We start from the raw sequence: 26,467 nt of genomic DNA, 5'->3' as shown, positions 1-26,467 counted from the left end.
AAATATAGAAAAGTACAGCACAGAACAGGCCCCTTGGCCCACGATGTTGTGCTGAGGGTTAATCCGAATGTAAAATAAAGTAACTTAAGCTAAGCACCCCTTGGGGTGGGGGGCACGGTGGCTCAGTAGTTAGCACTGCTGCCTCACAGCACCAGGGTTCTAGGTTCGATTCCAGCCTCGGGCGACTGTCTGTTTGGAGTTTGTACATTCTCCCCTTGTCTGCGTGTGTTTCCTCCGAGTGCTCCAGTTTCCTCCCACAGTCCAAAGATGTGCAGGTCAGGTGAATTGGCCATACTAAATTGCTCATAGTGTTAGGTGCATTAGTCAGAGGGAAATGGGTCTGGGTGGGTTACTTTTCGAAGGGTTGGTGTGGACTTGTTGGGCTGAAGACCCTGTTTCCACACTGTGGGGAATCTAATCTAATAACTCACTGCTATCCATGCGAATGTCCAGCAGTCGCTTAAATGTCCCTAATGAGTCTGCTTCCATCACCACTGCTGGCAACATATTCCATGCATTCACAAATCTCTGCGTAAATAACCTTCCTCTGACGTCCCCTCTATACCTTTCTCCTAATATCTATATATCTTCCTCACAACCTACAATTCCCTGCAACCATAGTCGACTCGTCTGTTGCAGTGTCCGGACTACTTTTAAACCAGCCGCGTTTGGAACCGAACAGGGCAAACAGTACAGACTACAGATTCAAAAACACCAGCAACGGTTCTCCTTCAGGATCCTCAAAAGCTATTCCTGATTTTCCTGCTCCTTGGATGCTGCCTGACCTGCTGTGCTTTTCTAGCACCACTCTAACCCAGACTCTGGTTTCCAGCATCTGCAGTCCTCGTTTTTACCCAGTGTTCTAGTGATCCTTAGCGCAAGATTAAAGAACAACATCTTATTTTCCACTTGGAAACCCTGCAGCCTCGAGGATTCAGTATCAAGTTCCATAACTTTAGAGCCTGTTTCCAACCTTCCATGTTTTTCCACCCATTCTTACACCCTGTTCCTGTCATGACCTGAGTTGCTTTTTTCAGTTTTCATTATCATTTATTCAGCTTCTTTCTGTCTGGCCGAGTACCAATAGTCCCCTTATTTACCCACCCCTTTCCTATCCCTCTGTCTCTCTCTGGCTCCATCTATCCGCTCACCACCCCGTACCCTGCAATCTCATGTAAATACCACATTTTCCGAGCTGCTTTCAGTTCTAATGAAGATGTACCAGACTCTGAATGTTAACTCTGCTTTCTTCCCACAGATGCTGTCAGCCCTACTGAGCTTTGTCAGCAACTTCTGTTTTTGTTCCAAAAGATAGTCGCCTATCACGCAGCTTGCTTATATAGTTTTTGGGTGCTTTTTAAAATTAAATAATGTTTTGCTTTTGTTGAGGGTAATGTTCTATGATGTATCTAGGATTATTAAGCTAAATAGTCATACCAATTTCCAATTTGGATTCTTATTTTCAGATCATTGTTTTATTTTAAAATAGTTAGAACATCGTTAAGGAACAAATTGGACACTGGTAAATCCAGAAAAATCAGTAAAAATGTTTTGAATATTATCTAATCTAAAGAAAATAGAAAGACCAGTGAATATAAATGCATAATTGTTTAGCATAGAATTAAACAACTCTGAAATATTCAGCATATTGTATCCACAGTAGTTCTTTGATATAGCAATTCAATTAGTCCTACTTTCTTGTAACCTTGCACATTTTCCTTTTCAAGTCCATATCAAGTTCACTTCTGAAATTTTCTATTGAATTTGCTTCCATTACTCTACCAGGCAATGCATTCTCGATCATAAGCACTCATTGTGTGGAAAATGTTCTCTTGCCTTCTTGTTGGTTTTATTGACAATTATGCTGTGTCCAAGATTCATCCTGGAAAAAATGACTGAAGCTCTGTTTAAAAAAAAAGTTATAGACTACCTAGAATATTATGCCTCAACACAATGTCTTAATCTTGTTTTTCAGGAAATTTCAAGGGTTACAATCTTAGAAATGTTTAAACTCTTTATGAATAGTTTCTTTATGCTGAATTTCAATTCAGTGGGCGATGAATGTCAGGACTGGACTGCTCAGAGGGAATCAAGGGTTAGAATAACAATAATATTGAAACTGAATAGGATGGATAGTTGAGGAGAAAACCTATTAAGGGTAGAAGGGAGTGATCACATATCTTGCTTGGTTATAAACAAATTTGCTGTAATATTCTTGCAATCTGTAAATTCCTAGTCTTGTGACCAACATTCATTTGTTACAGCCTTTTTCCTGAGTGAAGCTGCTTTGGAGCCTACATATAAAGTGTCTGTGTGGGAATCATGCAATCCGAAGGTCAGCAACTGTTACTCATTGTGGCCATTCTTTCTCTGAAGGAGGATCTTCACATCAGAATCCTTTGACCTTTCTCCTTCTCCTGAATATCTCTTGAAGTAGGTGGTTCTTGGAATGTAATACATTCCAATGGCGGTGATTTATAAGAAGAAAAACTATCTACTTTTTAAACTATTAAATGCTTTATAATTATTTTATCTAAGTTGATCTAGCTTAACATATGAAAAACTCTTCTGTAGAGAAGCAGAAACTGCACTAGTGGAGATATTCCCATTTCCAAAACTCTTTAAATCTTTCACTTCAAGAACTTCAGTCGTAAGAGACTCCACTGGAGTTATAAAATTGTATTTACCCATAGAAGCCATTTGGCCCATCATGTACTGATTTTGATACAGCAAATCAGAATTAATCACATAATCCTGTAATTTAAATGAAACTACGGCACTGCAGTTACTGGTGATCCAAAATAAAAATAGAAATTGCTGGAACACCAAAGAAGAGATTTATCAGACTCAAAATGTTAACTTTGTTTCTCTCTCCATAGGTGCTGCTGGGCCTGTTGAGTTTCTCCAGCATTTTCTACTTTTGTGTAATCCTATTATCTTACCTGATTCAACTACTGTATTTGTCTTTTCTCCCTTTGAAGGAGATGGTGGAATTTGTCTCTACCAGTGATGTAGGAAAGCAATTCAGGCTATTTGCTGCACTAAAGCCATTTGTGCAGTATTTTACTCTGTTAATGGACAAAGGCTAATTAAAAAACAGGAATGAACTTGTATTTAAATCACACCTAAGTACTTTAAAGACCATATATAGTATTATGTTCCAGATAATCCCAATATTAGTGGGATTATTAATATTGGTATTTTGGAAATAAAGACTGCTTTATATATTTAACTATATAAATCTTAATTTATAAATTGTGGCCTCCAGTTCAAATTCAACTTAATCTTTTTAGGCTGAAGTTGTGCAATTAAATATTTGGACTGCCTCAATGCAACTCTAATGGGATAGTATTTAGGACTGCCTGAGAATTGACCTAGATCTATCTACAACACAAGACAATAATCAAAGGAATTCATATCATTGCAAATAACACAGAACTTCTGGATGTCAGATAGTTCTGCAAAAGCTTACAAGCGGGCCCAAAGTGCCATATAAAATTCAAACTAAGTAGAGCAGGTCAAGCATACATTTCAGCCATTCTTTATTATAGTATCAGGAACCACTGGAAATACAAGCTGTTCGTGTAATTGCCAACATATACACCATATGTATAAGATTAATGTTCAAATCTAATTTTCACAGCTTTTGTACTTTGTCAATGAAATAGTACTGTAGCACACTCCTGTACTTATGGACTATGAAGTTTCCTTTATCACTAATTTTCAGCCTGGGTTTTTTTTTTGTTTTCCAAGCAATGAGACATTCTTATTAACAAGACTACAGTGCACAGTGTCTCGATGCATGATAATGAAATAGCCAGCAACAGTATTCCTGAAGACTGCCTGCTGTTGAAACAGTGTGTTAATGTTGGCAGCATTGCAAAATACCTACATAAATTCCGAAGTTACTGAAGCTATGCATTTTCACAGTGATTAAATACAGCTGGCCAAAAAGAATTATTGACTTTGATACAGCTATATTCCAGACTAAGGTAAAAGAATAATATTAAGGATTAGGAAAGACACTGGTGTAGGTTTGAAATATCTCTGAGGAAGACCTGATAACAAATTACTTTAACAATTGCATCAATTCTGAGATCTTAATGATATTTACTGAGCTCTTGGAAGAAACCCCAAAAATGCCTCATGTAAGTTTTCTTTTAAGTAACGTATTAACTTTAAATATTTGAATTACTTTTTAATTACACTAATTACTTGGATAGCATAAAAACAGAATACTTTGTGAAGTTCAGCTATTAGAATATTTTGCCCTGTATCATACTCTAAACTTCATAGGCATACTTCGTATTTTTACTTTGTGTATTCAAACTTTGGTTTTCTTCTTCACTAAGTGAGATAATCAATACTCAATCATTTTTTTTCATCTATATTAATTTGCAACAAGATATATGAACCTCCTAGATTAGAATCCGTTTGCAATTCACCAGCATAAAGAATATATCATAGAATCCATACTGTGGGGAAGCAGGCCATTTGGCCCATCACCTCCATACTGACCCCCCGAAGAGCATCCCACCCAGACCCCACCCCATCCTTGTACCCTTGCATTTCCCATGGCTAATCTACCTAATCTACACATTTTTCGATTATGGGAGGAAACTGGAGTACCTGGAAGAAACCCATGCAGACACAGGGAGAACATGCAAACTCCACACAGACAGTCGTTCGAGGTTGTGAGGCAGCAGTGCTAACCACTGAGCCACCATGCTGTCCCATATCTGACTGTCCTCTCGTTTCTTAAAATTAACCTTTTCAACAATAGGAAAAGTTTTATTTTCATCAACGTACTCAAATTCTTCTTCAAAGTTCTGATAGATTTCATTTTGAAATTAAATATTATTGTCTTTTACTTCAAAATAAATTGTGCCTGCAATGATTTCTTATATTGTTGTACTTATCTATCTTCAACCTGTGACACCATTGCAAAATCAATTCATAAATTTAAACTTCTGACTTTGATTGTTATGCAGTGATTCCATCAAAACAAAACAGCATACATGTTTCATCGTTAGTAGATGATCCCACATTGAGCATCAAGCTTTCCTCCCTTTTCTACTTCCTGGAGGAATCATTCTCTCAGGGATAGCCTTGTTCATTGTTTTATCACTCTGACTTCTGGTTGCCCTTCAAAATCTATATGTTAGAAAAATTACAACACATAAGAAGGAAGGTCTGTGCTGATGTTCACAAATTTTCTTATACTTATCCAAATCCACCTTCTTTCTGTATTTATTCCATCATATTTAATAGTTTGGAGTCCCAAATAATTTGAGACAACGATTTTGGCACATGTCTCTGTAATCAATATCATACTGTAGCATGCTTTATTTTAGGCTTTTGCTTGATCATCTTTACAGTGGCATAACTGTCTTAGTGAACATTTCTGTTTGGTCTGCAACTGAGATGTTCACCTCCCCTATGGTTTACCATTCCAACAACTATGCTGATTTCTCTTTAAAACATGTCTTTAGCTCCCACTGTGTTCCACATGATCTCAACATATCTTTCAAGAGCAGTGACTAATATTCCTCTTCTTCCTTCAGTGCAAGTTTCTCAGCCAGATGTTGATTTTTTGCAATTGATTTTTTTTTTGCAAACTTTCTCCCCATTGCCTTCAACCGTGTTTGCTTTCACCTTGGAGATATTTTGTCTACCTCTCCAGTCAGTGTCTGTCTTGCTATCTTACTGATTTATTTTCAATTAGTTTATTTTAATGTCTCTGGCTCACTCGGATGATCTTTCTGTATCATTAGTTTCGTACTTTTCAGCTCTGTAAAACATGTTTTCAATTATTGTATAACACCCATATGTCATAAAAGTTTTGAGCTATAAACTAAATTCCTTGTAAATTATGATCTAATGTTTTGTGGCCGATGATGCTGTGTGCTGACCTTGAAAAACGTTGCCCACAAAGATCTTGCAATCCTGAAACATGAATTTTCTCTTTCCTAATAACAAGTTGGACCTGTAACAAGTCAAGGGTTGTCCAACCAATCACGTCGAAGTATTCTCAAAGACAGCAAATGATGAAGCAAAACTGATTATCCTTCACTTTTACTTTTTACAGGGAAACAAGCTAAATGATTGGGATTTAACAAGCAGGATTAAAGTAGAAGCTAAAGTAGCATAAACAATAGCACATTTTCTGAGTTGCAATGGAAAATTTGATATACCACAAATATCAATTTAGTTTTTTTAGGGTTAGAGGGATTTTTGAACGGTAATTATGGTCCTAGAATCCCACTTAAGCATAACTAAATAAGGAAAAAGACAAATTTTCATCCATTAATTTAATTAATTTGATTGCAGTCAGACATAAATGCATCCAATGGACATATGCAGAATCACTGACAAGTTTTGAATTTCTGTATTTAGCTGTGCATGTTCAGACTTAAGAAGTTGCTATTAGTTTCAGAGGAATACTGAAGTCAAATATTGTCAGTCTCATTGTTCTTACCACACAAATACAGGTCTATATGTGCTCCCCTGCATCTTTCAATTGGAATTATGTAACACAAAGAGGCCATTCAGTTCATTGTGCCTGTGCCAGCTCCTTGAAAGAATTACTGAGTTAGAACATAGAAAAATACAGCGCAGTACAGGCCCTTTGGCCCTCGATGTTGCGCCGATCCAAGCCCACCTAACCTACATTAGCCCACTATCCTCCATATGCCTATCCAATGCCCGTTTAAATGCCCATAAAGAGGGAGAGTCCACCACTGCTACTGGCAGGGCATTCCATGAACTCACGACTCGCTGAGTAAAGAATCTACCCCTAACATCTGTCCTATACCTACCACCCCTTAATTTAAAGCTATGCCCCCTCATAATAGCTGACTCCATACGTGGAAAAAGGTTCTCATGGTCAACCGTATCTAAACCCCTAATCATCTTGTACACCTCTATCAAGTCACCCTAAACCTTCTTTTCTCCAATTAAAACAGCCCCAAGTGCCTCAGCCTTTCCTCATACGATCTTCCTACCATACCAGGCAACATCCTGGTAAACCTCCTCTGCACCCGTTCCAGTGCCTCCACATCCTTCCTATAGTATGGCGACCAAAACTGCACACAATACTCCAGATGCGGCCGCACCAGAGTCTTATACAACTGCAACATGACCTCAGGGCTCCGGAACTCAATTCCTCTACAGTTAGTCCTGTGCTCTAGCTTTATCATATTTAGATCTGTGTTTTTTCTTAACTCCACACAGATTGTATATTAATAAGCAGTCTCCTCCAGTTGGGAATACATATGGGATAGTTTGAATTGCAAATTTTACTGTAGGTATTGTGTGCTTCAGTAACCTACCAAGAAATGATACAATTTAATTGACATGAAATCATTATAGAACAATATACAAACAGGCTGTACAGTCCATTGCACCTTTTTTTATTTAGCTCGTTTGAAGAATTTATTTAATTAGCATTGCTCCTCCCTTTAACTTCCCCTTGAAGTATATACACATCTCCTTTGAAAAATCCTACTGTACCTGCTGGTGTTTGCAATTCATGACAAGTCACCTGTAGTTCTTTTGCTAATTATCTTAAATTACCAACAGTGTTTTTTATTTACTGAATCAAAACTCATGAATTTGAATTTTTCTGTTAAATGTAATTTAAGTCATTAGTGCCATTTCCTTCCTCGCGTTACTGCCTGATCATATTATTGTAGTCCTACAAATACTGAATGAATGAAAACTGACAAATTAAGGCTTTAACCACTTTAAGAAAATTAGATTAAAATAAATTAATTTAGAAAAATAGGCACTTTATGGGCCAATTTGTAATGTAACATGGTGATAGCCTCTGACAATATTTTGGAATTAGTATAGCTACGGTATGGTTTGATAAATTGAACTGTATAATTTTGACTCTTTTCACATGGAATCCTTTTAAAATAAAATTTGTTCACAAAATGTGGATAAGTTATTACAGCATGGAGTTTTACTTTGTGTTGTTGATAAATTGAAGAAAGGAGAATTACCATTTCCCATAAAGGGAGATAAATGCTTTTTTAAAAAAAATCAATCCATTTAAAGGGTCAATAAAATGTGTGTGACCAGAATGTTGGCATGAAAGAAGCAAGCTGTTAGAAAGTTGGGGTTTACTTGTAACAACCCATATGATTTCTATTTATTCATATTTTTGAGAACACTTTATAAATCTATAGTGTGTTCTATACCCAGCAAGGAATGAAAACACTGTTGTTTCCAATAATGTAAAATAATTAAAATAACAATTGACACCATATTTAAAATGAGAAGTCTTTGCATTGAGGCATTTTAATTCAATTTAGGTTGTGGTCTTGAGTCAGTATCAATATTCATGATTCAGACAAATGAAAACATGATGTAAATCAAAGATTTTAAAATCATTCTTACTCTAACAAAGAATCAGAAATTATTGGAACACTCAATAAATCTAATATAGATCTTTTACTGCAAAAGTTTATAAAGTAACACACCAATACATCTGATTGATGACTTTTCATCAGATTAATCTTTTACAACTGGCTATTCTTAAAAGCAGTCCTAATAGTTTAATAGCCACATAGAAATAAACAATCACTTCAATAGACCAGATTTTCAGCATTCTGCATTTCCTTTTAAGTCCAATCTGACCATTTCACATTTTTTCTCGTTTAGCAGACAGTAATTGTTAAATCAATTCCATTCTCAATTCTCCAAACATATTTCACCAGATGGAAAAAGGCTCCTTAGTTTGATGTTAATGCCATGAAGAAATTACTCTTTAGTTCACATTTAGTTGATGTTGTTTGATTCCCATTTCTAGTTGGACACAAGATTCCTCTCTCCTGCCATATTTTCATTTCCCATCAATGTTTAAGAAACTTACATCATGCCTACAACCTTAATTGTATTTTTCCATTGAATTAAATTTCATTTCCAGAGCCTTATTTTATAGTTCAGTGATCATGCTTTCCATTGCCATGATACCTTTTGTAGCTATGGAAACAATGGGGGCCCCATTTGCTTTGATCTAAGTTTCTACTCAGTTTCTTCACAATGGGTAGTGGCAAACATTTTAACTCTCAACACATCTAATACTTTCAGTTGACATAATTAGTAGTTGGGAATTGAAACATTAATTAGAATTGAACGTGTGATTTGTTTAATTATTTCTTTTACTATTTTTAATACATATGCTGGGTTCAGATGAATAGAGAATTTGGCGAGAGTAGGTGAATATTGTGGAAGACTAGGCGATAGGAATAAGGAGTGATCTGGTTGTGGATGGAACTAAACCTAAGAAAATGAATTTCAAATTTGTATCATGGCAGAGCTGGGAGGCCAATGTAGGTCATAAAGGATAACAATAAGGGTTTAGTCTAAGGTAGGATAAAGGCAGTAAAGTTTTAGATCAGCAGAAGTTGGCTGACCTCCCATTCTCCACCAGTCAAGACAGCACTGGAATAGTGGAACTGGAAACTATGAAGCCATGAATGAAGATTTCCAGGGCAATAGGCTGAAAGGGGTGTTTGATGTTCCCAAGATGGAATTTGGTACTTTTGTGAAGGAGAAGATATAAGATTGTAATTTCAGTTCCGAGCCTAATACAACTTTAATCTGTTAACAGTTATATGGTGGTTGCTGATTTTGGTGGTGGGTACAGAGTTTGGTTGGAAACAAAGGACAAAGAGGAAATGCTGTGAAATAATTTGGATTTTGAAAATCAACGGAGTGTTAGTTGAGGCCAACTTAATACAAGGATGTTTATAGATGAGAAAAGATGCTGGGTGAATTTAAAACGAGGGAAGTTAATTGTTGTTGGATAATCAAGCTAGGGACATGAGAAAAATTTCTTTAAAGAACTCAGAGAAACAAAATTCTATTCAAAAATGTTGTCATTGGAATTGTAATATATAGACTGTTAACCTTTAAATCCGTTGACTGATTTAATACCTGGGACCTTTTCTGTTTAAAAAGGACACTTAAAAAAAGACTGAAGTCACTTGACTTAAAAAGTGGCCAAATTGCTTAAACCTCTGAAATGGACTAACAGGAAACATGACTGGACAGTTCCCCTGCAGAGTTTCACACTTGTCATAGGTTTTTTTCCCCCCAGAGGGTTGAACCAACCAAAATCTATTTTGCAACAAAGGAGCTAAAGGCTCCCTTATCACTTTCTATGGCATCTTGATGGTTATTTTTGACAACAAAACCTCAAAAACTACTTCTTTTACATGCATTATCCTCAGTATGGCCAATAGCCAGCCATCACAAGGCCAAACTCTTTCTTGTGAAAAGCTATGATATAACATTGTTTATTCCTCACAGGAGGAGTTACATCAAGAAGCCCTGCAGGATGGAATAGTAACAGGAGCACTTTATCAACAGTTTTTCTTCAAGCTTGGATTCTATCTCAGTCACAAGAAAAAATATATCACAAAGATAGATAATTTAAAGATCAAAAGTACTTAAAGTGCCATAGCATTCACTCTGGGAAAATGATGGATTGCAGTTTAAGAGACTGTCACCAGAATAACAATCAGTTTACACTGGCTGTAATATCACTGGAATGCCAAAATCATTAGAGGAACCTTGGAATGTTTAGTTATTTTTTTCCATATTATCTCTAAGCTTTTTTCCAACAGCTCATCCCAATCCTATAATTTGTTCTATTTTGCATGCCAATGTATGTAAATGTTGCAGAAATTAGGATGCACTTTACTACTTTAGTACATTTTCTACCTTACCTGACTGGTTTTACAACAAAGTTAACTCCTTAATTGTGTTAACTCAAGGGCTTGTTTTTTTCATATAGCTTTGCGCATGGTCAACCACATAGTAAATTGAGAAATCACACAAACTGAGAAAACAAACCAAAACAAGCAGACAAAACACAGCCAGAAACCCTAGCCACTCTCTTCTACATCAAAGACATCTCGGAAATGACTGCCTGACTACTGAGACCTCTTGGCATCATGGTAGCCCATAAACCCACCAATACACTGAAACAGCAGCTAATGAACTTAAAAGACCCTATGCAGACCACAAGCAAAATGAACGTCATTTACAAAATACTTTGCAAGAACTGTAACAAACACTATATTGGATAAACAGGCAGAAAAGTAGCCACCAGGATAAATGAACATCAACTAGCCACAAAAAGTTATGAGGAGAAAGTGAGGGCTGCAGATGCTGGGACAATACATCCATCCTAGGATAAGCCAAACAAAGACACGCACGACAATTCCTAGAAGCATTGCATTCCAACTGGAACTCTATTGACAAACACATCAATTTGGACCCCATCTACCACCCTCTGAGAAAAAGAGCAGGAAATGACATCACCAACCCAAGGAAACCTAAACTCACAAATAGTAAGTGGGAAATAACACCAGCACTTCACTGGAGGCTGATGATATTACCTAGTATGGCAATGAAATATCTGAAAACGAGCCTTACATCTTAGTAAGCAAACTTACATCCAGAAATCACCTTTTTAATAACTCTGCTACAACCAATCTCGAGTGTAAAAAGAGGAATTCATGCATAACAATGTAGAGAAGTTTAAAATGCAGCTACTAAGACACTGTAATGCAAGAGGAATGATATTTGTTAATTATGAGCAGAGCAATTTGAGGAAGGCAACATGGAATTATCAGCAAGAAAATGTTAATGTCGGATGATAAATTAAGAAAGTCATTGATATAGAATGTATGCAGAAATTGATGGTTACCCCTGTCAAATTTGATGTATGTTTTTTATATCCATCATCATTTAATTATTCATTCAGGTTTGTTATAGATTCACAGTGAGTAATCAAAGAATTTAAGTTTTTAAAAATTTTTTTAAACTATTTAGTTCAACAGTACTCTTGCCTCTTAATTAGAGGGTTGTAATTTTACATCTTACCCCAGGAGATGTTTATATAAGCTTGGCTGATTCTCTAGTGACATATGACTTTATTGCAAGTATTGTCTTTTGTATGAAGATTAAACTAAGACCCTACCCTCCTCAGGCAGAATTGTGGCATTATGTGAATAAAAGCAGACAAATCTTCCTGGTGTTTGTGCTGATGTTTATCACTGAATCAACTTACTGAAATTGAATAACTCATTATTTCTCTTGTTGCTATTTGTGGGAGCATGCTCTGTATATTCTTATTGGTCTTTTCTGCATTCTTCTACGTAAGGATCTGTCTCATGCAGGACTTAATATTGTGTCTTCTCCACAAAAACATAAAAAATAGGAGCAGGAATGGTCAAACAGCACTTTGAGCCTATTCTGCCGTTCATATGATCATGAATATCATTCAGCTCAGTACCCTATTCACACTTTCTTCCCCCATGCCCACTGATCTCTTTAACCCTAAGAATTATGTCTAACTCCTTCTTGAAAATATTCAATGTTTGGCCTCAGAACGTTTTAAAACCTGGAAGGCTGTGTGAGTAGCTCACAGACATTAAAGAGCTATTGGTTTTACAAGAAATGACCAAACTATGAAATGGGCTGTTGATGGTTGATATGAAAAACCACACTATTGGCACTGTTGTAATTTAAGGGAAGAGGGGGTTTATAGAATTGTGCACAGTTGATGATAATTGTAGTAATGAAAATATGAAGATTACTATCAGATAAGACTCCCCTTCATGAATAAAGACATAATACCAGGTTATAGTCCAACAGGCTTATTTGAAAGTACAAGCTTTCAGAGTGCTGCTCTAGCTACCTGACGAAGGAGAAGTTTAATTGTTAGTTAATTAATGTTTAATTTACATTGAACTCTGTGGGAAGCAAGGGAAGTGATTGCTGGGCCCCTTGCTGAGATATGTGTATCAGTGATAGTCACAGGTGAGGTGCCAGAAGACTCGAGGTTGCCTAACATGGTAGCATTATTTAAGAAGGGTGGTAAGGACAAGCCAGGGAACTATAGACCGGTGAGCCTGACGTTGGCAGTGGGCAAATTGTTGGAGGGAATCTTGAGGGACAGGATTTACGCATATTTGGAAAGGCAAGGACTGATTAGGGATAGTGGTGGTGGAGGGTTGTTTTTCAGACTGAAGGCCTGTGACAAGTGGAGTGCCACAAGGATCGGTGCTGGGTCCGCTACTTTTTGTAGCGGATTTGGATATGAACATAGAAGGTATAGTTAGTACGTTTGCAGATGACACCAAAATTGGAGGTGTAGTGGACAGCAAAGAAGGTTACCTATGATTACAATGGAATCTTGATTAGATGGGCCAATGGGCTGAGGAGTGGCAAATGGATTTTAATTTAGATAAATGCGAGGTGCTGTATTTTGGGAAAGCAAATCTTAGCAGGACTTATACACTTAATGGTAAGCTCCTAGGGAGTGTTGCTGAACAAAGAGACCTTGGAGTGCAGATTCATAGCTCCATGAAAGTTTGGTATGCTTTCCTTTATTGGTCAGATCATTGAGTAGAAGAGTTGGGAGGCCATGTTGCGGCTGTACAGATTGTTGGTTAGGCCACTTTCGGAATATTCCATGCAATTCTGGTCTTCCTATCAGAAGGATGTTGTGAAACTTGGAGGGTTCGGAAAAGATTTACAAGGATGTTGCCAGAGTTGGAGGATTTGAGCTATAGGGGGAGGCTGAATAGGCTGAGGCTGTTTTCCCTGGAGTGTCGAAGACTGAGGGGTGACCTTATAAAGGTTTACAAAATCATTAGGGGCATGGATAGGATAAATTGACAAAGTGTTTTCCCTGGGTTGGGGGGGTCCAGAAGTAGAGGGAATAGGTTAAGGGTGAGAGGGGGAAGATATAAAAGGGACCTAAGGGGCAACCTTTTCACACAGAGGGTCATGCGTGTATGGAATGAACGGCCAATGGAAGTGGTGGAGGTTGGTATAATTGCAACATTTAAAAGGCATCTGATGGGTATATGAATAGGAAGGGTTTAGAGGGATATAGGCTAAGTGCTGGCAAATGGGACTAGATTAGATTGGGATATCTGGTCGGCATGGACGAGTTGGACAGAAGGTCTGTTTCCAGGCTGTGCATCTCTATGTTTCTACATTGGTTGTGATTCATGTTAAAGTATAAGTTACAAAATGTGAACATCTTGCATTCAGAGGTCACTCAGTTAATTTGTCTATTTTAGTTTATGGTTTCTCCCCAGGGATTATAACACAATTACCTGAGGATGTTAAAAGCCATACCTAAGTATAAGTTGTTCATAGTGATTGTCAAAGAGATGAGAGAGGGGAATGGAGCTTGAGATGAGGAAAGAAACAAGATTGGAGAGATGGTAGAGATTTGAGAGGAGGAAATAGAGATAAGTAGCGAGCATAAGAATGAGAAGATTACTAAAGGTTGGAAGAGGGTCAAGCAACACTGTAGTCATAGGGATAAAGGAAAGGGAAATACAAGTCAGAATATGGAGGTGTGTTAAGGAGAGTGAGATAAGGAACATGAAAAGAAATATTATTAAGATGGAAAGGGTGCAGAAAGGATTCACAAGGATGTTACAGGACTGGAAAGTTTGAATTATAAGGAGAGGCTGGATTGGCTGAGAGCAGGAAAATCGGCAGCTCAGCCCTGTCCTACCTGCCAATCTCCTTTCCCCCCCATCCGCTCCACCCTCCTGTCTGACCTATTACCTTCGTCCCCACCCCCATCCACCCATTGTATTCTTTGCTCCCTTCCCCCAACCTTCTCTCTGACCTATCACCTCCATCCCCACCCCCATTCACCTATTGTACTCTTTGCTATCATCTTCCCCCCACCCCATTTATCTCTCCACCCTGTAGGCTCCCTACCTCCATTCCTGATGAAGGGCTTTTGCCCAAAAAGTCGATTGTCCTGCTCCTCGGATGCTGCCTGACCTGCTGTGCTTTTCCAGCACCCCTTTAATCTAGACTCTGGTTTCCAGCATCTGCAGTCCTCACTTTTGCCCTGGATTGGCTGAGACGTTTTTTCCCTGGAGTGTAAGATGTTGGGGAGAGTGACTTAATAGAGATTTATGAAATCATGTGGGGCTTAGATAAGACGAACAACAAAGATCCTTTCCCAAGGGTAGGGGAGTTCAAAACTAGAGGGCATTGTTTTAAGGTGGGTGGGGGAGGAATTTAAAATGGACTTGATGGGCAACTTATTCACGCACAGTGTCGTGTGTACATGGAATCAACAGCCGTAAATCCAATACAAACATTTAAAATACATTTGGACAGGTCCATGAATAGGATTGGTTTAAAGGGAAATGGATCAAATGCAGGCAATGCAACATGGTTAGTTAGGGAAATCTTGTTGGTTTGGATGAGTTGCACCAAAAGGTTTGTTTTCATAATGATTCTGTAACCACTTTCTATGGCAGACAATTGCAGACTCAGCACTCTCTGGGGATGAAATCTCCCCTCATCTCCGTTTTAAACAGTATTGTTACACATGTTCTGTGACTATTAAAGGCACACCATTTCAAGGTGGTGTTTAATCCTGCTCGTGCAGGGTACAGCAGTAAAATAGCAATATACTTCAGCATTCCATTTTCAGTAAATTCATTTCCCGCATGCCTCACAATAAAACAACAATGTTCTTCTCAATGTAAAGTTTACTTGTGAATGTTAGATACAGTAAACATATCGACGGGGAAATGATCCTGGGAACTTCCAAAATCTAAAAGGTTCTCCTCCGATTGACACGTACTGTACAGGGAAAAAACAGACAGACCAGTTCACTGGTTTAATTCACAGTAGAATTAAAAACCCACGGAACGAAAGGTCTACCGGGAATAAGATTATTAAACAATAAACTTACTTTCCTCTCGGGAATATCTTAAACTGTAGGGAACGAGAAAGAGGAAAAAAACCCTTTAATTCTCCAGAGAAAAGGAGACTGCGTTTTCCTAATTCTCCAAACAGTGGAGGATTACTAGCCTGGGATGTGGGGACCGGGGAGGGTTTGATGTCCGGCTCCTCTTCCTTTCATTATCCCTTGTGCCTTTGGGAAGGGGAACGGGGGGATGGGTTATCCAGTCCCTGGTCTCACACAAACAGGCTTCTCTTCTCTCCCATAGGCACCCCTCCTGGTGGGGTAGGGTGGGGGCTTCCAGGGTGAGACAAAGGGTGGGGGAGGCTCATTGGTTGGGCGACTCCTCCAATCGCAAAAGAGCTGGGGGGGGGGGAAGGTTTAGTTTTCGCATTGTGCTGGATGAGAGAGCAGTGTGTGGAACGCCGAGTTGCTGCAGGACCAGCAGAGAGAGAGAGACAGTGCGCGCGCGAGAGAAGGGGGTATTGGAACGGTGGCCCGGGAGCAGGGCGCGCGTGCGTGTGAGCGAGCGAGAGAAAGTGAAGCAGAAGCGACGCTCGAGCAGTAACGGTCGTTCGTCGTCGGTCGGGCCGCAGTTGCAGGAGCCAGCGCGCTCTCTCTCTCTCTCTCTTTCCGCGTCTCGTCCCCTCGCACGAATGGCTCACTTCAACCGGGGTCCCGCGTACGGGCTCACCGCCGAAGTGCGGAACAAGGTAACAGGGGCACGCGACCCCCTTGCTTCGCCGTTGATCGATCCAAACGGTCTCTCTTTCTCACCCCCCCGGCTGCCGTTTTCTTTTTAATTTCAACCTCGGTGCAGACGCGATCTGTCCTGCAACTTTTTTTTTGGTGTGTGTTCTCGCGTCGCAGGGGCAAAAAAAAACCTAGTTTTCCTTCTCCTTCAATCTCCCTTCCCCACAATCGCTTGCAGCGCAAAAGAAAATATAACGGTCGACCGAAGTCTTTGGGCATTTAAAAGAAAAATATTTTCGTTGTTAGTTTAACGAGAAAGGGGAGGGATGGTGGGGGTAAAGAGCCGCTCGTCGCGTTTCTTTAATTTTTTTTTGTTTGTCCGTGGCGAGTGTTGGAAGTCGGGGTTGTATAGGTTCACAATGCTGGAGAATCGCTGGGGGAAGGAAGGGTCTCTTCCATTTGCAGCTCCATTGTCTGAAGTCGCTGGGGCTCTTTGATGTTTTCGCAGCAAATTCCTCGGGGAGTGCAGAGCAAAAATCGTCGACGTGACCTGAGTCCGTGTGTTTTTCTCTCTCTCTCTCTTTCCTCCCCCCCCAGCATAACCAGAGGTCGGGAGGGCGAAAGAGCGAAATGTGAACGGAGTAAACGGCAGGGTTGCCGAAGAGTGTTGGGTTGTTCTCAGTATTGAGTTTTGATTTAGTGCTGTTTATTGGTGGATTGCACTTGCTCTTCTGTTGATCCAAAGGGATTCGGCGACTACTTCAGTCCGAAGCTGTTAAAATGCCGGCACGTCGCTGAAGTTTGTTTCGCACAGTTAATGTTTACAGTTATAGCATAACTGTAATGATAAATCGATGCATTAATCTGTAAACTTGAGAATTTACATCGATCATCTAATTGCTTGACGTTTCTGATTTGACATGGATCATAGATAAATCTGATTTATAAAGACCAAGGAGGCTGTAATATAGGATCACATACAGGTATTCTTCAGCCAGTGCAGTACTGTACTCGTTTTTGCCAATAATCTATTGATCTTAGCATTTTGCTTATCAGCTGATTTTTGAGGAACGGGACAATGGGTAAATCACAGTGAGTGATTTCAGAATAAAAATATCATCCTTGCTATTGTTTTACCTTTTCTAAGATCCGTTCACTTTTTTGAGAGTTCATGGCTCCCAGCAAGTGAGCCACTCCACCATCATGTGAAGGCGGTCCATAGTGGCTGTTCCATTGGTCCCATTACTCCTGCAGTCATTTTGTTAATGAGAATAATGTGATTGGACTTTGTTTGTGTGTGTCTGTGATGTGCACTGGTACTGGGCGAGTTATATTGTAAAGGAAACAGTGGATTCTAAAAGTGCCACTAATATCAAGATGCATATCATCCAGAGCAAATTGCCTTATAAGAACTTCACAGAAGTCAAATGGGTTTTGTGTGCAGTCATGTCAGCATGCTCAGTCTCTCATTCAGCAGGTTCTATCGAATCTTACAGTCAGAAACAGTGAGGTTATAATTGGGAACAGAGAAATGACAGTCCAATTAAATATAGGGAAAAAAGGCAATAAGTAAAATTCCAGGGTCTGGAGAGAGGGAGAAAGCAGAGGAAATCTGTATTGGTGGGGAAATTGACATTAAAAGTCAATGAATCCTCAGGCTGTGATAATTACATATCAGAGTACTTGGTGATATCCATGGAGATAGTGGATGTATAGGTGGTCATCTGAAGATGAAGTATAACATGGATAAATGTGAGGTTATCCACTTTGGTAGCAAGAACAAAAAAGCAAATTATTATTTCTCAATACACGTAGAAAGGGGATGATGCAATGAGAATAAACATGCAAATAGTGAAGAAGGCAAATGATATTTTGGCCTTCATAGTGTTGAATACAGGTAGGAGGATGTCTTGTTGCAATATACAGGTGGAACCATACCTTGACTGTTCGGTGTCATGTTGGTCTCACTATCTTAGGAAAGATGTTCTGGCTATGGAAAGTGTGCAACAAAGATTTACCAGATTGATTGCTGGGATGGCAGAACTGATGCATGATAGGATGCTAAATTAGTTGGATAAATTTGCTGGCAATTTGAAAAATGAGGTAGTATCTCATAGAATTTTGTAGACAATGTGAATGCAGTCAGGATGTTCCTGATAATCTGGGAAGTCCAGGACCGAGGAAACACAGTCTAAGGAAATGTCATTTAGGACTGAGAAGATACATTTTTTAACCCAGAAAGTATTGAGTCTGTAGAATTTTCTGCCACAGAAGGTAGTTGAGGCCAAAACATTGAATGTTTTCACAAAGATTTAGATATAGTTTTTGGGACTCAAAGGGTCAAAAGATGTGGCAAGAAAGCAGGAACAGGGTACTCAGAAGATCTGCCATGGTCGTATTGAATGGCAGAGCAGGCTCAAAGGGCTGAATGGTATACTCATTTTCTGTTTGTGTTTCTAGTCTGCATTGTTACTATGCAGTTTACCAAATATCTATCCTAAATTTACTACTTTCACTATTCTCCTACCAACCAGGTGACCTAGTGTACATAGTATTCCAAGGTCACTTTCTGTCATTCAGATTTTTGTATACCGAGAGATTGTCCAAATACAGAGAGTCCTCGATTTTATGAAGCTTGCACTTAGGAATGCAATCTCATGCAGGGATGTAATTTTAAAGATTGACGTTCGAACGTTTCCTGCACTTACAGTTCCTTGTGTTGTATTCTGACTTGCATACAAATTGACATGTGAACAGGCTCCAGGACAGAACCTGTTTCCAACCTGAGGACTGCCTGTATATGAAGTGTTTGTTTTTCTGCTCAAACAAACTATTTTTCTGAGGTTGCTCCCTCCACTGGAAAAGTCTCCTTTTAAAAAAAAACAACACATTGCCCATCCTTGCAAAGTATTACACCATCTCCAACCTCCTTTTCTTCACAGACATTTTGAATATTATTTCCTCCATGCCTTTCTCAGGCATCCTGTTTAACTCTTCCAGTCAGTTCTGTCATAGTTGTAAATTACATTTTGCATGACTGACATAGATAAATTATTCCTCCTTGCCCTTCCTGACCTATCTACACCATGGTTGACCTCATGAGAACATTCCTGCAATGGGTTCTCTTCCCAAGCAGTCTTGGTCCCTTTCTAATTCTCAGGTGCATGCTGCCCCTCAACATCATGTGAAAGGACCATGTCGGATTCTACATGCATGATGACATTACTCAACTCTTTCCATCACCCCTCTCTCTCCAATCTCTCTCTTTTCTAAATCGTTCAAAAGCTTCTTCAGCATGCATTACTGGACCATCAGAAGTTTCTTGCGACAAAATGATGGTGCAACAAAATGGTTATCTTTGGTTCCCAGTGCAGATTGTTTTTAAGTGACTGACTCCGTTTAACCCATGGGCATTGTTATGAAGCTGAAGTTGACAGTTTGCAACCTTGGTGGCCAGTTTGACTGTACAGTGAATTTTTGGCTGCATGTATGTGACATCTATAAGATTATTCATCTTCAGTTCCATAATATGGTCTGATTGTATCTCCCTTCACCTTATCTGCTGAAAGCCTGATCCTTATTTTTGTTACTTGTAGACTTCAAACTGTTCTAAGTGTAGGATTCTGGATCAGTGGTGCTGGAAGAGCACAGCAATTCAGGCAGCATCCGAAGACAGGCAAAATCGACGTTTCGGGCAAAAGCCCTTTTACCTGTTCTAAGTGTAGGTCTAGTGAACCTCCCACATTGTTGTGGTTCTGTTTGCCGAGCTGGGAATTTGTGTTGCAGACGTTTCGTCCCCTGTCTAGGTGACCTCCCAAGCACTGAGGATCCTCCTGTGAAGCGCTTCTGTGATGTTTCCTCCGGCTTTTATAGTGATTTGTATCTGTCGCTTCCGGTTGTCAGTTCCAGCTGTCTGCTGCAGCGGCCAGTATATTGGGTCCAGGTCGATGTGCTTATTGATTGAATCTGTGGATGAGAGCCATGCCTCTAGGAATTCCCTGGTTGTTCTCTGTTTGGCTTGTCCTATAATAGTAGTGTTGTCCCAGTCAAACTCATGTTGCTTGTCATCTGAGTGTGTGGCTACCATGGATAGCTGGTCACCAACTAGCCACGAAACGACATGACCAGCTATCCTTAGTAGCCACACACTCAGATGACAAGCAACATGAGTTTGACTGGGACAACACTACTATTATAGGACAAGCCAAACAGAGAACAGCCAAGGAATTCCTAGAGGCATGGCGCTCATCCACAGATTCAATCAATAAGCACATCGACCTGGACCCAATATACCGACCACTGCAACGGACAGCTGGAACTGACAACCGGAAGCGGCAGATACAAATCACTATAAATGCCGGAGGAAACATCACACAAGCACTGAGGATGTCACCTAGACAGGGGACGAAAAGTCTGCAACACAAATTCCCAGCTCGGCAAACAGAACCACAACAACGAGCACCCGAGCTACAAATCTTCTCCCAAACTTTGAACCTCCTACATTCTTTCCTGTAGGCTTGAGATCACCAAAAATTATGCCCCAACTGTCTCAAGTCCCTGTTCTCCAATCACACTTGTGCTTGCTGATCTATGTTAGCTGCTGGGGAGGTTAGGCTACACCTCATTGTTCAATACCCAGGTGTCACATAAGATGAGGTTGAAGTGTTGCTGGCTGCCATCTTTCTCAAGATTTTAATGCCCTGTGTCAATCAATTTATGAAGATCTTTATTCTAAAAATATTCAATATAGTCTCAATTTGAGACCAATACCTGAAATTGCTATGCCAACATAGTGAATGTAAGCTGAATGCATTCATTGGAATTTTAAGATCCTGTTTTACCAGTGGGTGAAAACTGACACAGAAATAGCAAGTAGGATAAAATAATACAGCTGATGGTAATTTCTAAGCTTAAAAGGTGTAATGGAAATAAATATTTTCTTTGATATAGTGCTTGAAATGATTATCAGATCAGGTTAATAATCTTTTGGGGCGATGGTACGGGAAGAGAAACACCCTTGTCAAAGTAATTCCTACATTTGCTGCTAAAACCTTTACACGGGATTAAAACTGTACTATGTAAGAACAAGAAAGTGAAAGGTGACTGTCCATCTCTGCCTCTGCATGGATCAGTTCTGCTTTAGCGCTCCATCTGAGTGGCTGCTCTTTTTTCACGAAACTGAGAAAGGCTAAAGTGTCAGCCCTGATTTGGATTGTGAAATAGGGAGTGTGTACTACCCAGCTTCAAATGTCTAGGTGGCTTGCTATTTAGTTAAGAAAGAAAGAAGTTTATTTCCTGCAGCCTCTTAAAATCTGTTATTTTTTTAAATCTCACTGCTCCCATTGCCAGAGGAAAATCTGAAATCTGTTGATTGTTTGAACTTTTGACCAAATCTCTCTGGCTTTTTTTTTGTTTATATATCTGGCTCCCACTAATTAGGGCTTGGTTGGGCTCTCAAGTTTGGTTTTGTTACTGCATTGTTTTTGCATTCTTTCTCATTGTGTTTTGGTAATTTAAAACATGTGAGTAAAATGTATTTTGAACGATAAGGTTTAAGAGACAGTTTCTTTGCAAAAGCCTCCACTTATTTTGTCAAATGTTAGTGATGTAGTAGCATTATTTGCCCGAGTTAACACAGCTGCTGTCTACAGCCAGTTTAGAAGTGTCTTCCCACATAGCCAGCAATGTGGAAAGGTCTGTTGTGAAGCGTAGGTGTCAAATTTGCTTGTAGGCCTTTTTGTAACTTGTGTTTCTTGAGCTATGTTGTGTGAAGAGTGCAGAGAAAATAAGGTGGTTATTATGCCAAAATTACAGTAAACTGTAAACTTCTGTTTAGAATTCATGCCCTGATGAAAGCACTCACTTTCCTGATTACAGAAACTAGTCTTTTGAGTATGTGTTCTTCATGTTGAAAATGTTTTGAGGATTGTAATAATTACACTTATAACCTAACATAAAAAGACAGTGCTTTCTTTTCATTTGAGGAGGAGCCGGTGTTGGACTGGGGTAGACAAAGTTAAAAATCAGGCAACGTAAGGTTCCTTCATCACAGCTACCTGATGAAGGAGCAGTGCTCCAAAAGCTAGTGCTCCAAATAAACCTGTTGGACGATTACCTGTGTGAATTTTACCTTCATTTCATTTGTAATCTCTTCATAGAATGGAGGAGGTGGAACGTTGAAGAGTGCTCTCCTACTTATCAATTTGCTGATTATCACCTCGTCAACATTTATCAATTATTAAATTGTACTGAACAATGGCTTCATGCATAATGACAGTTTATTTGCTGATATCTACTATCACCTCTATCCTAGACTAAAGTCACTCAATGAACTTTACACCAAAGTAGAAAAATTTTTTTTAACTCTTTCGTTATCCAGTATGTTACACCTTAAGTTAAAAATCTCATATGCCAGGTTATAGTCCAACAGGTTGATTTGGTAGCACTAACTTTTGGAGCGCTGCTCCTTCATCAGGAGCAGCGATCCTAAAGCAAGTGCTTCCAAATAAACCTGCTGGACTATAACCTGATAATGTGTGATTGTTAACTTTGTATACCCCAATCCAACACCGGCACCTCCAAATCATTACACCTTAAGGGTACCATGAAGAATACTGAGTAGCATTGAGTTGCTGAAAAACAAATTGACCTTGCATCTAGTTCTGTTCTACTGATTCCTAATTCAATCACTAAAGTAAAATACTAATAAATTGGCTTTCAAATTGATAAGTTTTGAACTAAAAATGTCTTTTTCTGCCCTCACAACTATGTTTTTTGTGTTTGTACTTTAAGGGATGTGATAATCTTGCTGGACTAGTATTTCTGAATTCTAAATCAAAAGACATCACTTCAAATCTCACCATGGCAGATGGGGCATTTAAATTCAGTTTACAAATCTGGGATAAAGTAATCGTCTCATTAATAATCATGAAGCTATAACTGATTTGTCTTTAACAATCCTTAAGGTTCACAAATATCCTTTAGGGAATGAAATCTGCAATCCTTACCTGGTCCCGTCTACCCGTAACCCACTGCAAAGTGATTGACCTTTACCTGCTCTTTTGAAATGGCCTAGTAGATGAGTCAATTCCATCGAGCTACCACAGTTGGATGTTAAAACCTGGTTGAGTATTCATCATTAAGCCACGTAAAACTCCCTCCTTAACAATGTTGTTGGTGTACTTGCATCACCAAAAGTGTAGCAGTTTAAGAAGGCAGCTTTTCATCACCACTCATAGGCAGTTTTTTTGTTTTTTTTAGATTAGATTAGATTAGATTACATTACAGTGTGGAAACAGGCCCTTCGGCCCAACAAGTCCACACCAACCCGCCGAAGCGCAACCCACCCATACCCCTACGTTTACCCCTTACCTAACACTACAGGCAATTTAGCATGGCCAATTCACCTGACCTGCACATCTTTGGACTGTGGGAGGAAACCGGAGCACCCGGAGAAAACCCACGCAGACACGGGGAGAACGTGCAAACTCCACACAGTCGCCTGAGGCGGGAATTGAACCTGGGTCTCTGGCGCTGTGAGGCAGCAGTGCTAACCACTGTGCCACCATGCTGCCCACTAAGGAAGAGCAACAAATCTGGCTTTGCCAACAACTTCTGACGAATTTAAACAACCCCGTACCAACAACCAGCAGAGTGAACATCATGTACAAAATACCCAGCAAGGACTACAACAAATATTACTTTGGACAGACGGGCAGGAAAGTAGCTGCCAGGATGCATGAGGACCAACGAGCCACCAAATGACATGACCAACTATCACAAGAATCCATACACACAGACAAAGAGGGACACCAGTTCAACTCGGACAATCCATCCATCCTGGGACAGGCTAAACAAAGACACACATGGGAATTCCTAGAGGCCTGGCATTAAAACAGGAATTCCATTAATAAACATATTGATTTGGACCCCATTTACCAACATCTCAGGAAAAGAACCAGAAATGATATCGCTCATCACAACAGACCAAGACATCCAAGTAGCGTACGGGACAGAACACCAGTGCTTCATTGGAGGCTCGCTGATGATGTTACCTAGCATGGCGATGAAACGTGTGAGAACAAATCTACCAGCTCAGCGAGCAAACTTAAAACATGCTCGTTTAGAGAGCTAGTATAGGCATGATAGCTAAATGGTCTCTTTCTGCACTTTTACCCCTTGTGTGATTTGTGCCATTTTTTTGTAATTTTGAATTTTTTAGAATACATATTGTGTAGTTGGTAGGTAAACTCAGTTGGCTGGGTGGATGGTTTGTAATGCAGAGTGGTAGCAAAGAATGAGTTCAATTCCCGTACTGGCTGAGGTTACCATGAAGGACTCTCCTGAACTTTCCCTGACAGTGTGGTGACTGTGATTAAATGACCACCAATTATCTATATCTAATCAGAGAGGAGCTCTATGATCTGGTAGCACTGGTGATTTTAACTTTAGCTTTTTTGTTAGTGGTGAGTGAGTGCCATACATTTGTTTCACTTTTCTTTGCCAAAAGGAATGTTAATAATTCCATCAATGGAATCAATGGTTGGATAGAAAAAAAAACAGATCTTAATGTTCATTACAACAGCTAGACTTGAAGCCATTAATGTACTCATGGTTTTGAAAATGACACCGTCCTTGGTTGGCCTAAGAGGCAGACAAAAACAACTTGCACCCCTACCTCTGTAATGTTGGGCATTCAATTGTAGTGTGGAGAAATAAGTTTTAGAAAAAATGATATGATTAGGAAGTTCATGTACAGCATCTATTTAAAACACAAAATGGGTAAAATTGTTTTTGTTCCTTCCTGCCTTCCTTTCCTCTTCCACCATCGACACTTGGATGTACTCATCAGAAGTCATCCTTTTTGTTTGGAAGGATGAGACGATTACAAGTGGGACTTACTTGGAGGCTAATATGCAAACACTGCACTTTGGGCTGGCAACTTTACAAGAAGGACTCATCTTATTTTCTTAGAATTTAATTTCTAAGTTTCAATGAGATCACCTCTCAGTCATCTAAACCTCAGAATACCAGCCCACTTTGTCCAATCTCTGTCCATAAGACACTTCTGTTAGGTTCTTTCCTCAAGGTTTCACACACCAGCCTCTGCAAACACTTAAAGTTTATTAAGGTGTGTGAGACAGTGAATAAGGTATGACCAGGTAGGGAAAGAGTTAGGTTTTGGGTAACGTGAGACAAAGGCTCAGCAAGCATGACTTGGATCAGGTAAGAACTTGCAGTAAACAATGAGATGCTGGAGACAAAGGTAGTGGGTTGACGAAGTGAAAAAGCATTTCTTATATAAAGCCATTTAATAAGATGAGAAAGCATTAATTAAGTAAAGTCAGTTAACAAGATGAAAAGCATTCATTGTGTGAAGCCAGTTAACAAGGTTAAGAACATTCATTGTATAACGACAGATGACTTAATCTTTACTGTTCATGCTCACTGATTGTAATGGTCATCCAGTCAATATAGATAGTCATAGAGATGTACAGCATGGAAACAGACCCTTCGGTCCAACCCGTCCATGCCAACCAGATATCCCAACCCAGCTAGTCCCACCTGCCAGCACCCAACCCATATCCCTCCAAACCCTTCCTATTTATATACCCATCCAAATGCCTCTTAAATGTTGCAATTGTACCAGCCTCCACCACATCCTCTGGCAGCTCATTCCATACATGTACCACCCTCTGCATGAAAAAGTTGCCCCTTAGGTCTCTTTTATATTTTTCCCCCTCACCCTAAACCTATGCCTCTGATTCTGGACTCCCTGACCCTTAGGAAAAGACTTTGTCTATTTTTCCTATCCATGCCCCTCATAATTTTGTAAACCTCTATAAGGTCACTCCTTAGCCTCCAACGCTCCAGGGAAAACAGCCCCAGCCTGTTCAGCCTCTCCCTGTAGCTCAGATCTTCCAACCCTGGCAACATTCTTTCCGATAGGAAGGAGACCAGAATTGCTCGCTATATTCCAACAGTGGCCTAACCAATGTCCTGTACAGCCGCAACATGGCC

General features: G+C 39.6%; 1 protein-coding gene across 1 annotated transcript in view; it reads left to right on the top strand.

Annotated features, from left to right (window-relative positions):
- Nucleotides 1–16,141: 16,141 nt before the first annotated feature.
- The window catches only part of cnn3a (calponin 3, acidic a), a 101,329-nt gene continuing 91,003 nt past the window's right edge, over nucleotides 16,142–26,467 (top strand). The window contains exon 1 of the mRNA XM_043698852.1: nucleotides 16,142–16,467. Coding sequence (XP_043554787.1) covers nucleotides 16,411–16,467 — 57 coding nt within the window. The 5' untranslated portion in view covers nucleotides 16,142–16,410. The remainder of the gene's footprint in view (nucleotides 16,468–26,467) is intronic.

The sequence above is a fragment of the Chiloscyllium plagiosum genome, chromosome 11, assembly GCF_004010195.1.
Source record: "Chiloscyllium plagiosum isolate BGI_BamShark_2017 chromosome 11, ASM401019v2, whole genome shotgun sequence".
In the NCBI taxonomy this organism is placed as follows: Eukaryota; Metazoa; Chordata; class Chondrichthyes; order Orectolobiformes; family Hemiscylliidae; genus Chiloscyllium; species Chiloscyllium plagiosum.
The sequence above is the reverse complement of the archived record's forward strand: the minus strand, read 5'-3'. Positions and strand labels throughout refer to the sequence as shown.